Raw genomic sequence first — 16787 nt, forward strand, 5'->3', positions numbered from 1 at the left:
TTATTTTAAATATCATGCTGGGTTTTCATAGCAGGTTGTCTGTATCATACCTGGGTCTGCAAGATATGCACAATTTAAATCCCCACTGCTATAGTAAAGTATGAAAAAGAAGCACGTTGTTTTCAGTAATTAGAAAAGGCAAGAGATAACTACAAAAGCGGAAGAAAGGAAGTTAGTCATCTCAGAGATGAAGGCCATATAGTTATCAAAGATTTCCAAACAGCACGTCGGCCTACAGCTGCTGAACAAAAATGATTCTTTTGTTCCGAATTGGTGCAGTAAATTCATAAAGATTTTTTTTTGCCTAATTAAATACTTTATTGTTTGTTGTTTTCTGATCAGCTCACTAGTGCAATTTTAACAACGTATTCCAAGGTGTGAATCAATTTGCATAATCTTATATTAGATATAGCAACCGTCAGACAATTAGGTAAGCAATGATAACTAATTTAATTCATTAAATAATAATTAGCTTAGTAAGGTGGGTGTTCAGGAAAATGGACTGCACAGCATTTGGACTTTTATCAGCTGGTATCATCTTTATTTCTAGATACTGTCCACATTTGAAAGTGCTGCTGAGCTTACAAGCTCTGATGTTAAAGAAACGCACTTGGATTATTACTATATATTAACTTTATATTAGCGTTTTAAATTATTACTGAGATGGAAAACATAAATACAAAAATGGTACTGTAACTGGCAAAGTGTTATAATTATCTGCACACCATAACAAAATGCTTTATGTAAGAATGAATATTTCTCCTGTAAAGCTCCAGAGAGTTGCATCTGACGTTTCTGTCCATACCAGATATGCAAATCGTATGCTATACATAATAGCTCATTTGCATATTAACAGGCTTACACAGAATTTTGCTTTGCTCTGAAATTTGCAGTAAACTTGTTTCTACTACTTTGGGACAACATTTCTGCTTACTTTGCTTTTAATATCATGAAAAGCATCTAATTTGCATGCTACTAATTTAAAAATAACCCTAGGGTATCAAAACTTGTCAGACACATTTGGGAAGCATGCCTATGGTTAAAAAGCCCCCCTAACCCGGGTCATTAACCTAGTATTCACCTATACCTATAGTACTATCAGTGCACCATGGGTAGCTGTGTGTTATGTGTTCAGGACTGGAGTGTGGGTTTCATTTATTTATAGTTTCTTAACCTCTGTTTGGGATATCCATGGTATGCAGTATCCGAGTTCTTTGCACACAGATATTGGTGGTAACTGAGCCTGTATCTGATATTTCCTCTCATAAGTGACACTGACATGAGCTGAAAACAGTATTTCATATTATATAAAGTGATTTTATTTTTTAACATCTGATGTGATGGCAGGAAGCATTTTCAGATGTGCCTGGTAGTGAGGTCAGAGTCAGGTTCTCCTAAAGCTGAATGAAAGTAGAGTTAGAAGCAGGTAAAAAAGATTCAGGAAATGTTATGCACCAGATTTCTTCAAAGAATGAATATTGTAGGGATTCTTTTAGCAACCCCCATTTTAGAGAAATCTCCACAACTCCACAGTTAAGTATAATCAACAACTCTGGGTGGGTAATATTTTATTGGAAGTATGTTTTTGATGGTACACATGATGTGGGGAATGAGTATCAGTGTGTCCACGTGGCTGAGTCTCATGAGTATCAGGGTGTCCACGTGGCTGAGTCTCATGAGTATCAGGGTGTCCACGTGGCTGAGTCTCATGAGTATCAGGGTGTCCACGTGGCTGAGTCTCATGAGTATCAGGGTGTCCACGTGGCTGAGTCTCATGAGTATCAGGGTGTCCAAGTGGATGAGTCTCATGAGTATCAGGGTGTCCACGTGGCTGAGTCTCATGAGTATCAGGGTGTCCACGTGGCTGAGTCTCATGAGTATCAGAGTGTCTGCGTGGCTGAGTCTCATGAGTATCAGGGTGTCCAAGTGGCTGAGTCTCATGAGTATCAGGGTGTCCACGTGGCTGAGTCTCATGAGTATCAGGGTGTCCACGTGGCTGAGTGTCATGAGTATCAGGGTGTCCACGTGGCTGAGTCTCATGAGTATCAGGGTGTCCACGTGGCTGAGTCTCATGAGTATCAGGGTGTCCACGTGGCTGAGTCTCATGAGTATCAGAGTGTCTGCGTGGCTGAGTCTCACTAATAATCATCATATTTTTTTTTACTTTTAGCTTGGAGTAATTTATCAGCAGTACAGAATGGCTGGTGAGTGTGTTGAAGAAATTCAATGTCTTAAAATAAGTTTTGTCTGAGTAGTTTAACATTTTGCAGTATAACTTTACTATGGAACACCTTTTGCAAGACTAACCAGATTTTTAGGTGTGTTTTGAGAGAGATTTTCTAATGAGTAATACTCGCTTCTCATTTCTTTTAAGCAGTGTCTACAGACACTTTACGCAAACCTGCACTTTCTTAGCAGAAAAGACATATAGGACTCTCTAGGAATTCAAATCTATATACAATGATGAAATTAAATGGCTGTACACCTATTTTTATAATTATTCTGAGAACTGTTATGCTTACTTTGTAATTTTTCAGTTGTCTCTGTCAGATTAAAGTTCTGAAGTTGTAAGGTTGATACTTCTTCCTTCAGCGCTGTTATGTTGCCTTTAGGGAAAAAAAAAGAGATAAATATATTGAGATTAGTGTCATTCAGTTTTATTTCTGTGATATGCTACTTATGCATTTCAGAGAATTCTCACTCTGTCATATAAATGAATGCTAAGTATGAGTTGAGATGACAGGACTGTTACATGTACATTAATAATTGATAACCACTAGCATACATATTGTACTACAACATAAATGGAAATCAAACAGTTGATATTTACAGGTCATTATTTGGAAATAAATTCATCAACTCATCAGGACTGGCAAAATAAATTGGTTCAGTAGCTAAGGTTCTGTTATCCACTTCAGGGTCTAGGGTATACTCTTGACCTCTGTTTACAGCTTGTTTGGAGATTGCCTATTATCCTATATCTATGTGGCTGTATTTTCAGAGAGTGCAGTTTCCTCCCACCCTCTCAGAATATGCTAGCTGATTGCCTGTTTTATGCTGTCCATATACACTGTATTTATACATGTGTCATGAGTGATTGGTAACATCTGTGAAAGCGCAGCACAGTTTCTTAATTAACAAATTAAATTAAAATGAAATACATGTACTGCACAGACATAGGGAGGGATGTTTACTGTAAAAATAAAGTGCTTGTTCAGGATATACAGATATATATATATATATATATATATATATATATATATATATATATATATATATATATATATATATATACCTCTATCTATATATGAAATTGCTACATTCTGTCGACAGCAAGAACATCAACCACAAAAAAAACGGAAATGTCAACACTTTGCTATACATGTGCAAGTAAAACCCTTGCCACATGCAACCAATAAAAAACAAAATAACTTGTTTTTTTGCAGGGGCAATCCCCCTGCACCCCCATGTGTGGGTTTTGCCCCCCATTTCCTGATAATTGTATACTAACTACAAGATCACACAATCCCTAGGGAAACGTAATATTCCCTCACCTGGGGATTGTCAGCCTAGTACAATGGTTGATCTTCTGCAAAGATCAACCTTTTGCAGTTGACGTTTTTGCATTGTGGTATGTCGACCTAGTGAGGTAAAACAATATATATAAATAAATATATATATGGATAGATATATGTATATATAATGCATATGCACACACACACACATATATATATATATATATATATATATATATATATACACACACACACACACACACACACTGAAGACAGATGATGACTTAATGTTTGCTTGCTGCTGCTATAGGTTGACTGTTTTCCTTGCTTCTGTCGGCATTCTGTATCTGAAAATCTAGGTGTGGGTATATCCTTCATATGACAGCTGCACATTACCCCTATACTATGTCCCAACCATCATTTGGTCTGGTCAATTTTGTAATACTTTAAAGAGACATACATTCTAGCAACTTCAAGGATTATTATTCTATAAAGGGCAGATGTGTGTGTTATAAATTCTGAATACTTTTTCCTGCCAAATAAAACATGCAAACAAAATGACAACTTAAATTTTGAAGATGCACCATATCTTGTATATGCCAATGTTTCATAAGTTCATTTTAAAGAAGCTGCACTATGAATCATGCATTATTTCAAAAAGGGACTTTTACCAGGTAAGGAGGTACCTGGCCTTTGAAAAAAATGATTCTTTTTTTTTGGATGGGAGAAGATTAAAAAAAAAAAAGAGAGAGGGAAAGAATCTACACTTCCTATCATACCATGTGAGTTGTATTTAATTAAAAAAAGGGATGACTAATGGTTCAGTGAAACTATAAAAAAAGAATCTTAACTGTATTATTTAAACTTTGCAGATATCCAAACTGCAAACATAAGCTTAATTTAGTAACAAATACTGTTTATAATGGTAGTCTGGATAATACCACCAGTGCCTACAGTTGTTTCTCGGATTGTTAAAAATTAGGGTGGAGCAGTCTTACTAGTTATAAAAGTACACCTAAGGTACTAGTCAAAATGCTACTGAACTTGTTCACGTTTGCACTGTGGTGATCTGGCAGGGTGCAGTTTATTTCCCAGGTCCACAGAACATGAAGTAGGAAGAGATTTTGGAAATCTGTTCATAAATATAGGAGATTTTGGAAATCTGTTCATAAATATTAGTAGCAAGCACTTCACAAATATTTTTTTTTTATATTGCTCTGAAATACAACTGAGGATGAGTTGGGAATCCTTCAACTTCAAATGTCGGACAGCGGCTTAATACACAGTGGAGACCCTATGAGCACCAGGATGGTACAACATCTTAAGCCGCTGCTGAAATATACTGAAGAAGAAATACGTTGAGTGAACCTCATAGTTTTAGCACTTCACTTTCCTTTCTCCTCCTGTTATCCTTTTATGCTTTTGCCTAGTCTGTACATTGAATAGAAAAAACTTAATCTGAAGAGGAGATGGAATAAAGCTATTAAGTAATGGGGAAGGGGGTATTCTAGAGTAATGGGGAGGGGGTATTCTAGAGTAATGGGCAGGGGGCATTCTAGAGTAATGGGGAGGGGGCATTCTAGAGTAATGGGGAGGGGGCATTCTAGGTGTACATGGATAAACAGGACCAAAATGTCTGAGCTCCCATTCTGTTTTAAAGCTTGTAGAGTGCAATGTCACATATGCTATCAACTTACTTGTGAAGTAGAACATAGTTGCAGTCCTACATATACCTGGTATGACAGGTGTGCCTTGTCTGCTTGTTGACATCTCTACATTGTAGGGTTCTTTGCATGAGCAAGTTATGAAGTAATGACAGTTTGTTCTCCCAAACTAGCATTTCTTATGGATTGTGTGACTGATGTTATAACACAGCTCATAACATGGCAACCACAGATATATGGTTGATGAGATGTTGGAAGCATCTCGCAAACCAAACAAGCAGACTAAGAAACACATTGATAACTTCTTGTCTACTATATCAACAGCCTAGGTTTAATCTATGAACTTACCTGTTGTCCTTATTGATGCTTTTTTATTTTGGACACAGAGACCTGAGCAAGAAAGATAAGAGAATACCTTAGTGCACATTTGGGGTTACTATGCTGGCTACCCTCTGATGTTACAAAAATCTTCTTTAGTCTGTTTCCTTAGTGGTACGATAGTATGCTTCTGTCATGTAACTTTGAATATATGTTTTGGATCCTTTCTAAAGGGCAATCCTAAAACTGTACATGCATCCACTCTTATTTCATCGATTTGTTTTCTTAATAATTATTCTGCTTAAGCTAGAGGTTATATTTCCACCTACCAAGCAACTTAGGTTATTGTCTTTTTGTTTGGTGATTGTTAGGTAAGGCTAATTTGGAGGTCCTCACATACAATACTGCATGTTAGTTAAGTTTATTTATATTTTACTACTATGGCTGCAAAATGATCATTTTATTATGCATTTTCACGTATGCTAAGAAAAAGTGGCAAGAATGACCAGATAATATATCTAGCCATCAGACGGATAAAGCTGATAAAAGTGGTGCATATTTACCTTGCAGTGATGTTAGTTCTTTGATAATCCTTGACTTTTCATGGCTTAATTCATCAACTTGCGCCTTCAAATCTGTCACATTCTGTTGCAAAATAATCTGAAAACAGAAACCACAAGTTTTTTTTATTTTTTGAAAACAAAGAAAAGTTGCATACAGACACTGAATTGGGCTGAGGAACACCAGTGCTGAGGATTGCAAATTTAGCCCTTGACTGAAAGTTCTTTAGTATCCAGATACCTATAAAATTCATTTGTCAATTAATTTTCTAGCTAGTTGCTTAAACCAGCACAGAGTCGCAGTGGGAAGTGAAACCTTTCCCAGCATGCTGTGATCACAAGGCAGTGAAACTTATAATGTTTTCCTTTTTTTAATTAATAGATATAGATTAACAATACTACAACAGCTGATGAAAACAGTGATATCATTACAAAATCTGTTGTGCAGACCATTATCTACAAACTGAATGGTACGTTTGTACATATGCCCTGTAGTTTTCCTTTAAATAGACAAAAATATTAAAATTGAGGGTTCCTTTATATTACATAAGTAAATATAACAATTTTAGAACAAAACCTTATGAGGGGAGAATATAGGTGTGAGCATTCTTCATTTCCCAGTTAGATGCAAAATGAGGGCTAATGTGTGTATCTTGACCTCTGTTTTTTTTATCTGAAAGACAACAAGGGAATAGGCTGCCCTCTCATTGTTATATAGCTCTTTTTCTTTGAAGCCTGGCACCCATTTTGATAGCTGTTAAATAGTTTCTTCATATGTTTCCAGGCTTTGCCTACAGAGATGGTATTCCTATTCTGTGTTGAAAAAGGGATGGGTTGGTTACCAAGGTTGTGTGGTTTACTCGATGTGCCGTCATTAACACTGACTTTAGAAACTGGGTGAAGGTGAAACCAGAAGTAAGTGGGTCAAGATTTACAAATATCAAACCAGGCATATTTTCATTTTACCTGTTGTCAATAGGCAACATGGCTACTACATGCAATGTAGCTGGCTTCCATCTGATGCTAGTTAAAGACATAGCTGCCAGCTGTTCTACTTCAAGAATTAGGAGCAAAGGAAAAATAATTAGCAATAATGAGTAAACAGGCCACAAGTTAGGGATATGTTTTAATACCAGTACTATTGATTTGGAACGTCTCAAAAATGTTCATGTTTGGGAGAGGCATGGCAACATTTTGAGCCAAAATTAGTGAAAGTTGAGAGGTGCAGGAGTGTGAGAGGTAATCTTCAATGACCAGAAAAAGAATACAGTCTCTTGGTTGCTTGCGTCTTTCCTAATCTACGCTGCCCATAGCTACAAGATGATCTGATATCCTTTCACAGCTGAAATCTGCTGCAGTGGATGGGTAAGCTATTTAAGGGGCAACAGTTCAATGGTCTGCACTATTTTTCCATTTGAACACACAGTTATGCAAAGACACAGACACACCTTCTATAGTTCTCCTTGCAAAGCAGTCCATATGAGTAAAAAAAAAGTAAATGTACTACAGTTTTGTAGCTTTCTTGTGATTATAGCAGAAAATAATGATTCTGTATGTAAAAGACTTGGAAAAACTACATTCTATAATTGTGACTCCTCCTTTCATCATAAAGTGAAACTCATTCCTTTGCAACAATTGTTGGTCTGAACTGTCCTACAGTAACAGTTCCATAAAATGTGATCAACTTTAGGTAACTGGAAAGATGACAAACCTAACATATGTGCCTACAGTCCATGCCATTGATTAGAGACTACATGCATAAGAAGATTTAAAGTGATTTCCAAAATGTGTAGGAACTTTGTCATGAGCAACTGTTAAGAACATGTAATAAAAGGTATCTGTTTAAATAATTACAGAATCAGGACTTGTCAGCTGTTTAGAAATGCAGACGTATATATAGGAATATAGTAAAACATTTGTTGCATTTTGTGATGGATGCATCTAACTTACTATTGCAGTAATTAATAAGTTGCTGATGTCAGTTACAAACAGTAAAATGTATTCTTCTGTTAAAAATGAATCAAAGATCTCCGTTTTTGTGACTCCTGATCATTTTCATTACTATTATTCACCGTTTATGCACATTACAAGTGTATTAAAGTATTCAGCACACACACTGCATGAGTTTATTACCTTTATAGTATTTTTAAATTTTGTTAATAAAAAACAAGACAGCTGACTGTGTATGTGTGTGTATAATATATATATATATATATATATATATATATATATATATATATATATATATATAGACAGATAGATAACTGGTAACTGCATCAAAAGGAAGCAAACCTCATACACACAGAAATCTCATATTTTCAAGCGGCCACACACATCACTAAACAGTATAACCACAGAATACCTTAAGAGCTTTTTTTGCAGGCTATTAAACTACTTTTTACCCATCATATACCATACCTCCTGCTAATTATGTACACTAACTTCAAGAACACAGAAATGAACAGAAATGGAAAAGATTTGTAAACCTGTTCCTTTTTCTCCATGCATGCATAACCTCCAGTCTGGGCCCTGTAATATCAAATGGCACTGACTGGTGATCAGGAATTCTGATCACCAGCAATGCTTGCAATTCATGGATGGGAGTTATTTAGTTAGGATTTGTTGACTGAGCCCCTGGAGAAGTGTAAACTAAACAATCTACGTGGATAACTGGGGCGGTTAAAACATGTTAAGCACACCTCCCCACAGAATGACTGCATAAATGTCTACTTGTAATATATATAAAACATCAGTTATGAATTAATGTAAATGGTAGTTATCTATTATAAGGTTATGATTACTTAATGGAGAAGGTGACTAGCCTTACAGATATGAGAAGGAGGGCATTGCATTATCTGTTTTTTTTTTCAGTTATTTGAACTTTCAACTTTCTGTAGAGGTAGGAATACAATGGCAAACTAATTATCTTACAAAAGGGCTGTTAAAGCTTGAAAGTATTTGACTGCTTGTTTGGACTTTTGTTCAGTATGATTACTCCTGGATAGCACCAATAAATACCTTGATGTGATTTGTGCACCATTCAGACTACTGATTTTAGAGGTCTAAGGTGGGATTACTACTTATATATGCAGTACTAGGTATTGTAATTTTGTTTTTGTTGTTGCACAGAATATTGGCCACAGCATATCATAGCATAATTCAGTGACCTACCCCTGCAGCAGCCGAATTAGAGCCAGCTTCAGAGTTTTGATGTTTTGCAACTTGGCGCATTGCATCAAGTCTTATGGATATCAGCAAAAATGGTGTTTGTGGATTACTGATATAATCATATGTATTATAAAAACTTGAAATACAACATCTCCAGTACTCCATTTGCCAGCAAAAATCCATTGACTGCACATTCAGTTAAATGCAGAAATAATTATTTTTTTCTTTTATGTATGATCTCTGCACCTCCAAACTTCCTACATAAGTGATTACTAGGCTTTTTAAGCCTGGACATGCTTCCCAAAAAAATCCTGACAAGTTTTGATACCTTGTGGTTATTTTAAATCAGAATATGTAGGTCTGGGTATTGGTGATCAAGCATTTACAGGCTCCCTGTGTCTACTGGAGACATAGGTACCAGTTTAGGTGTAAATTTCTAATTTCCTGTCCACTGGCCCACGTTATGCTTGAATTGTTTTAGGGAAGAACTCTACTTCTCATGGATGGGAAGCCTTTTTGAGGATGGGTAGTCTCTGAGGCACATACATGTCCCTCCAATATGTCCTATCTATGTTCCAAATGAGGTTTAGGTCCCTAGAGTGGGTAATTTGGTTGCTATTAGTTTTGTAAATGTGCAGCAGGTCCATCAAAGGGGTATCCAAGGTTTATTTTGTAGGCCAGCATAGATCACCTCTCAGCATTCTGTAAGAGACTGAGTACAGGGATAGGGGTTTTATGCAGTCCACATAGGGCATGTTGTTTAGGCCCTGTACAAGTATGGGGATAGGGTTTTATGCAGTCCACATAGGGCATGTTGTTTAGGCCCTGTACGAGTATGGGGATAGGGTTTTATGCAGTCCACATAGGGCATGTTGTTTAGGCCCTGTACGAGTATGGGGATAGGGTTTTATGCAGTCCACATAGGACATGTTGTTTAGGCCGTGTATGAGTATGGGGATAGGGTTTTATGCAGTCCACATAGGACATGTTGTTTAGGCCCTGTATGAGTACAGGGATAGGGGTTTTATGCAGTCCACATAGGACATGTTGTTTAGACCCTGTATGAGTATGGGGATAGGGTTTTATGCAGTCCACATAGGACATGTTGTTTAGGCCCTGTATGAGTATGGGGATAGGGTTTTATGCAGTCCACATAGGACATGTTGTTTAGGCCCTGTATGAGTATGGGGATAGGGTTTTATGCAGTCCACATAGGACATGTTGTTTAGGCCCTGTATGAGTACAGGGATAGGGGTTTTATGCAGTCCACATAGGACATGCTGTTTAGACCCTGTATGAGCACAGGGATATGGATTTTATGCAGTCCACATAGGGCATGTTGTTTAGGCCCTGTACGAGTATGGGGATAGGGTTTTATGCAGTCCACATAGGACATGTTGTTTAGGCCCTGTATGAGTATGGGGATAGGGTTTTATGCAGTCCACATAGGACATGTTGTTTAGGCCCTGTACGAGTATGGGGATAGGGTTTTATGCAGTCCACATAGGACATGTTGTTTAGGCCCTGTATGAGTATGGGGATAGGGTTTTATGCAGTCCACATAGGACATGTTGTTTAGGCCCTGTATGAGTACAGGGATAGGGGTTTTATGCAGTCCACATAGGACATGCTGTTTAGACCCTGTATGAGCACAGGGATATGGATTTTATGCAGTCCACATAGGGCATGTTGTTTAGACCCTGTATGAGCACAGGGATATGGATTTTATGCAGTCCACATAGGACATGTTGTTTAGACCCTGTATGAGCACAGGGATATGGATTTTATGCAGTCCACATAGGACATGTTGTTTAGTCCCTGTAGTCTTTTAGTGAGGAGACTCTGTGGATGCTGCTGTTACCTGATCAAGTACTTACTGAAGGGGGTATTGTACTCAATGACTGATTTAATAAGGGTTGAGTAAAGTAGAACAATGACATCCTTCATCAAAGGCCTGTTTACTGTCTGCATACGTTCCCAACCTCCCGACCACTTGGTCTACTCATAGGGGTGTATTATCAGTGTAGTAGTTTTCAGTAGTAGACATCTGCCCAAAGAATACTACTATGCATTTCTTGGCTTTGAGTTTTAGACAGTAGCTCTGTCAACAGCTATTAGTCTCTGTCAGGTCTTCGTGGAAGGTATCTGTGTCATTGGTGGATTCTATGATAGCACTTAGTTTGCAATCATCTACAGATTTGGTCAGCAAGAGGCCCTTTACATTGGCCTTGACTTCAAAGAAGTAGAAGCCAAAAAGAAATGACCCCAGCATACAGCCCTGAGGGACTGTGCTAGTGACTTGCCCTTTTGTGGAGGTGGTCCCCCATCCTAGCTTCTTGGCACCTATCTGTGAGCCAGCTGGCTATCCAGTGGAGTTTATACCTAATTTTGTGTGTTTGCCTACAATGCCTTAGTGGGGTATTATGTTAAATGCATTTAACTAATTACAACCAAGTGACACCTGTAGGCGTGTCTGCAGTTACTTCCTACTAATGCCGCTCTGCATCAAATATTGCTTGTAAATATTTGCATTAATAATTTCAAATTATTGCTATGTACAAGGTGTTAAAAGATTTAATTTTAAAGCATACACAATGGCAAAACCTTCTGTTGATATTTGAATTCTGTCTAGATCAGTTAAAGAAATACTTTAAACAACAAAAAGACAACACAGAAGCAAGGACACAATCCCCAGTTTATCAGCTGATGAAGTATTGCCATTGTTTGAGATGAAAGCACTTAGTAGAATAAATTGAAGATTGCATCCTTGCTTCTGTGTTTGCTTTTTGTTGTTTAAAGTGTTTGTGGATTTCTTCATATTACAGTTAAAGAAATATTAATTATTTTTCATATATTTATACATATTGTCATAAATTTCATGTTTTTCTAAATATCTCAACCAAGTGTCACAAATCTGCTTAGCCTCACATGAATGCTCTCAGCAGGATGAACAAAAAACTACAAAACAGTATGAGTGCAACTTGAGTGGTTGCTGAAATATTGTAAGTTGTTTACAAAATATTACAAACTTAATAGTTACTATAGTGTTTACTGTGACCTATAAAATCTAGTTTAAGTCCTAAAATTTAAAGAATTCTACCACTATAAAATTAGTTTGTGCTGAAGAGTTTGCTATTTGCACTTCTTTGGTAGCCCCTAAGGTTCTAGAGATTTTTACACTTGTTTGAAAAGTGAAGGCATAATTTGATTCTATAAAAAAGCATAGGCTCCACCCACTGGAAGTTTTTGAGCAGACTTCTAGAGCTCCATTGGAGGGAATGAGTTAAAACCACTCCATGGGGCATGGTCAAGTTATGTAACAGTAGAGCGGGATTTGAGACTGCGGTGGTGGTGCTGCGGTAGCGTTGTTGCCTCACAGTAAGACATTGTCCTGTTCGATTCTCAGCTAGAGAGTCTTCTGTGTGGAGTCATGCATGAATGGGCGTACCTTCGTTGAAGGTTGTGCATCAGGGCCGGCAACTCGGCATGTAAAAATCTACTGCCAATCATTAGTGGACCGGAGTTCCGCTGTGGCGACCCCTAACCGGGAAAAGCCGAAAGACACAACAACAACTGTAGAATAAATCTTTTAAATTCAACCATAGACATAGTTAGAAAATGGTTACTGGAGTTGTGATTATGCATATCTTGATGCTGCATCTCTGTTGCTGTGTTGACATCTGGTACCTCAGACTTTGTGATGCTCTCATCTGTGTACGTCTCCAGGTCAAACTGTGGATCAGTTTCCTCTCTTTGTAATGAAGGCCCTATATATAAATCATTATGAGTATCTATCTTGCTATGTTGCATTAGTTTCTATTTTTGTAGGATTTATGCAAAACAGAATGAGTAGACTTTAACATGAAATCTTTGACTTTGTAAAGTCTGGAGGTACATATACTCTGTCGCTGTACACCATGCAAGTTCTTTGAAATTCCATAAAAGGGTATTTATGTTATGGGGAGTGAGAGATTGCAAAATTGGGAACTATTTCTCTTTTCTAGTTAAATAAACCATCATATTTTTATTTTAAGGGGAACAAAGTGTTAAATAATGCTAACATTCAACAATTTAATACACTCTTTGAAAGACCTAAAAGTAAGTTATGTACAACCTTCTTTACAATTCATGTGAGTGCAACTCAGTCAAAAGAGTCTCATATTTCAGTATAAAAAAGAAACTACCCAGACATTTCAAAAAATGCCATGCAGCTAATATACCAATTTTCTGTAGAATGAAGTATATACTGATATTCTCGGTTATGAGAATCATAGCATAGTAGAGCAAACGTGGAGACCATCGTCTACAAAAACTGTCTTGAGATTTCCAAGCATTGTGACATAAGTTGAGTAATTGTTATTACTGCTTGCCTAAATCTAGAAGGAAAGCCTTAGTATTTAATTAGAAATTAATTTAAATCAGCCAAGACTCTAGCTTGAGGAATATTGTTGTACAGCACAATGTTCATAGTCACCAAAAATTGAACGTAGTTCCGTTCCATTTTCCATTAATGTATAAAATGAGAAAATTCTCATATCTACAAGGAGCTGTCTTTAGTTATTGGGCACAGTTGCTCATGTACAAATGTTCCCATGTTCTCCATTAGGGCACTTTTCCTTCTTACAGTAGGATGGAAGAATGAATGCCAAGGAACCTTATGCAGGTCAGGTAAGCCACAAGACTGTCCATCTCCCCTGTTTTCCTTCAAAAAAACTCTGTGAAAAAATACTTTCACCCATATCGAAAGCTGTAATTCCAGAAAATAATTAAAAGGATCAAAAGGATTACTTTATGTGCCAACTGATCCTAATTTGCATATAATGTGTTTTGTCTAACATCCCATCCACCTTCATACAGCTGTTGAATGTATGCAAATATTATACTTCAGTCTATTTCCTCATTAGTAAAATTAGAGCATATCTTGGCCTGTTGCAGAGAGATTTATGCAAATTGCCTTGGACAGTTCTCAGCAAAACTACTACTGTACCTGCTTAAAAGGGTTTTATGACTGAAAATTCCTAAAGGAATTTAGCTTGTGTGATTTTTAGTTTAAATCAGCAATTAATTAAAACCAATTTGTTTTGCCTAAAGCTACACCTGATAGACAATTATAAAGCATAGAAAGTCCTGGTTCATTTAAAGTATCCTGGGAAATATTAAACACATAATTCAAGTCCTCCTTTTGCATATATTCTTCCTACTGAATTCCTCTTGCCTCTGGTATAGTGGTAACTGGATTTAAGTTTAAATGTACCAGAGCTGAATTTGAGCTCTGTCTTACAAAATCCTGATAGATGTAATCTTGTCTCTCATTTCACCCACAGCCATTTCAACTTGTAAAAACTTGTGTAAACATTATTTTTGACCTGATGTTTTTTTTTTCTCTGTAGAATTTTTTAGATTCAAAATTTTGTACATCTCATTGGAGTTTCCGTGCTTCATCTTTCTTGATTTATTTTTCCTGTGTTTCAAGATTATTTTGATGTTTCATTAGTGCCTCATAGTCCTTATGGGCTTTAAATTACAAAAACTGATAATCTGTTTCAAAAGTGCCATGTTTTAATTCATCACCTCATCTGTCGTTGTGTGCACACACCTATATATATATATATATATATATATATATATATATATATTAAACAGACACACACACATCATATATATATATATATATATATATATATATATATATATAGCATAGCATGTTTGATGTTGCTAAATTGTTTTGAAATGACATATTCCATATTACAGTTAGAGCTTTGTCGGTGGTGTTTATAGACAGTGTACTTCTATAGTAAAGCCTGGAATATCATAGTATAATGAAAATTCACTCATGAGATGCTGTTAAAAGTAAAGCTGAAAACCAGAGTGTTAATAACATTTGATTCTCACAGAGAGGGCTTTCAAGACCGAGAGAGGGAGATTCATGTGTGTGTGTGTGTGTGTGTGTGTGTGTGTGTGGGTGTTTGGGGGGGGGGACCATGATCAGGGGAAGTTATGAATCTAAACAGGTAATACCAACATCCTGACTGTGGATGTCCTTCTGGAGCACCAGATGTTTAACTGTGTATTTACTACTGGAATACTAGGTATCAAAATGTGGATATATTTGGGGTATCTGGACCAGCATTGCAATATAAGGGTTACTATGTTTCATGCAGAGGCAATAAGAATGGATTAGAAGTGTTCAGTTGGATTGCAAGTAACCTGAAGTACACTAAGTAATCCATCACTCTATCAATCCATAAAATGAAAAAAATATACACAAGGTTTGTGTTCAAGAAAAAAATTACTTTATGTGCACTTTCATCCTGAGTATCGGGATCTTCAGCCCAACAATACAGCGCTTTTTCAAGTCTTTTTAAAAATTTAAAAGATTCTTAGAAAGCATCTCACCTCTAGTATTAAATTACCATACAAAGTTTTAGCTTAGACAAAGGGAACAAACTATACTGGCTACATGTATTTAGCATAAGAACTGTACTTGTCAGTCCCAAAAGAAAGTTAGAAGTGGATCTCCAGCATGGACATCTAACTTTTAGCTTCCACTAGAATTTAAAAAGAATGACTGTAACCAAATGTAGGCAGATCTGACTAGTTAAAACATAGTCTTTAGTTGGTAGATCCCAAGGAAATGCACACATGAGAAACACGCCATTGTTTGAGCTTTTTCTTGTGAATAACACAGTAAAAATTCTGCCCATGCTTGTATAACATGAATGGGATATTTATGAGGATAAGGATTGTGTGTTATAAGAAAGCTATAAGCAGTTCGTAGGTGATTTGGTTTCAGTAAACTCTTCAGAGGAGTGCAATAAGCAGCATGTCTTGTGTGAATAAAATATCTTGACAGTAGGTCAGTGGGTGTCATCAAGAAAGGCATTCTGGGGAAATGCATAATATCCCAACAACTTATTGCAAAATTGTGTCCATTAGTAATGTCTCAGTAATCAGAGTATTGGTCATTTTGGCTTACTGCCACAATTGTATTTATTACTGATTTCTAACACGTAAATGCATTCCTATGTGAAGCCTGGAAGCCAATTGCAGTAGATTATATCTTGTCAATGATTAATACAGGAGTTCTACAGCCAATAGAAAGCATCTTCTTCTCATTGTTGTCCAATTAGTAGTCTCTGCTGCTTGTCACCAGCCAATGAAGCAAAGAAGGTTACAGGCTAAAGCACTAAGCATCTGAGTAAGGAAGGCTGAAATGAGAGCCCAAAAATTACTAAAAGGAGCTTAGTCTGTTTTATGAACCTACCAAGAGGATAGTGAATACATCTAGTAAAACACTGACATGTGTTGCCCCAAGTTATAATGGCCAAAAAAAGAAAAATGCCTAATATGTACAGGCATAGAAAGGACCTGTTCCAGAATGAGTATTTACTGTGAATAAGAAAACTGGACAGCCTGGGAAATGAGGAAAAAATTATTTATTTATTTATTTATTGTAGTTAAATTGGTCTTTATACCCAGCAAAGGTATTCATCAGCCATGAGAATCCATGCATTAAAAAAAATCCCAGCAAAAGATGCAGTTTATTCAACAAAGAGAAACAA

The 16787-nt window shown here is 36.7% G+C and overlaps 1 protein-coding gene across 4 annotated transcripts in view; it reads right to left on the minus strand.

Moving 5' to 3' along the window:
* The window catches only part of LOC122817620 (golgin IMH1-like), a 283457-nt gene that overhangs the window by 196331 nt on the left and 70339 nt on the right, over nt 1–16787 (minus strand). For all 4 annotated transcript variants that reach the window (XM_044090667.1, XM_044090669.1, XM_044090668.1 and 1 more), the window contains exons 2-3: nt 6061–6157; nt 2523–2606 (exon numbers count right to left, since the gene is read on the minus strand). In XM_044090667.1, the coding sequence (XP_043946602.1) occupies nt 2523–2606; nt 6061–6157 (181 nt within the window). The remainder of the gene's footprint in view (nt 1–2522; nt 2607–6060; nt 6158–16787) is intronic.

This window comes from Protopterus annectens, chromosome 13.part0 (assembly GCF_019279795.1).
Source record: "Protopterus annectens isolate FY-2018-M chromosome 13.part0, PAN1.0, whole genome shotgun sequence".
NCBI lineage: Eukaryota > Metazoa > Chordata > Ceratodontiformes > Protopteridae > Protopterus > Protopterus annectens.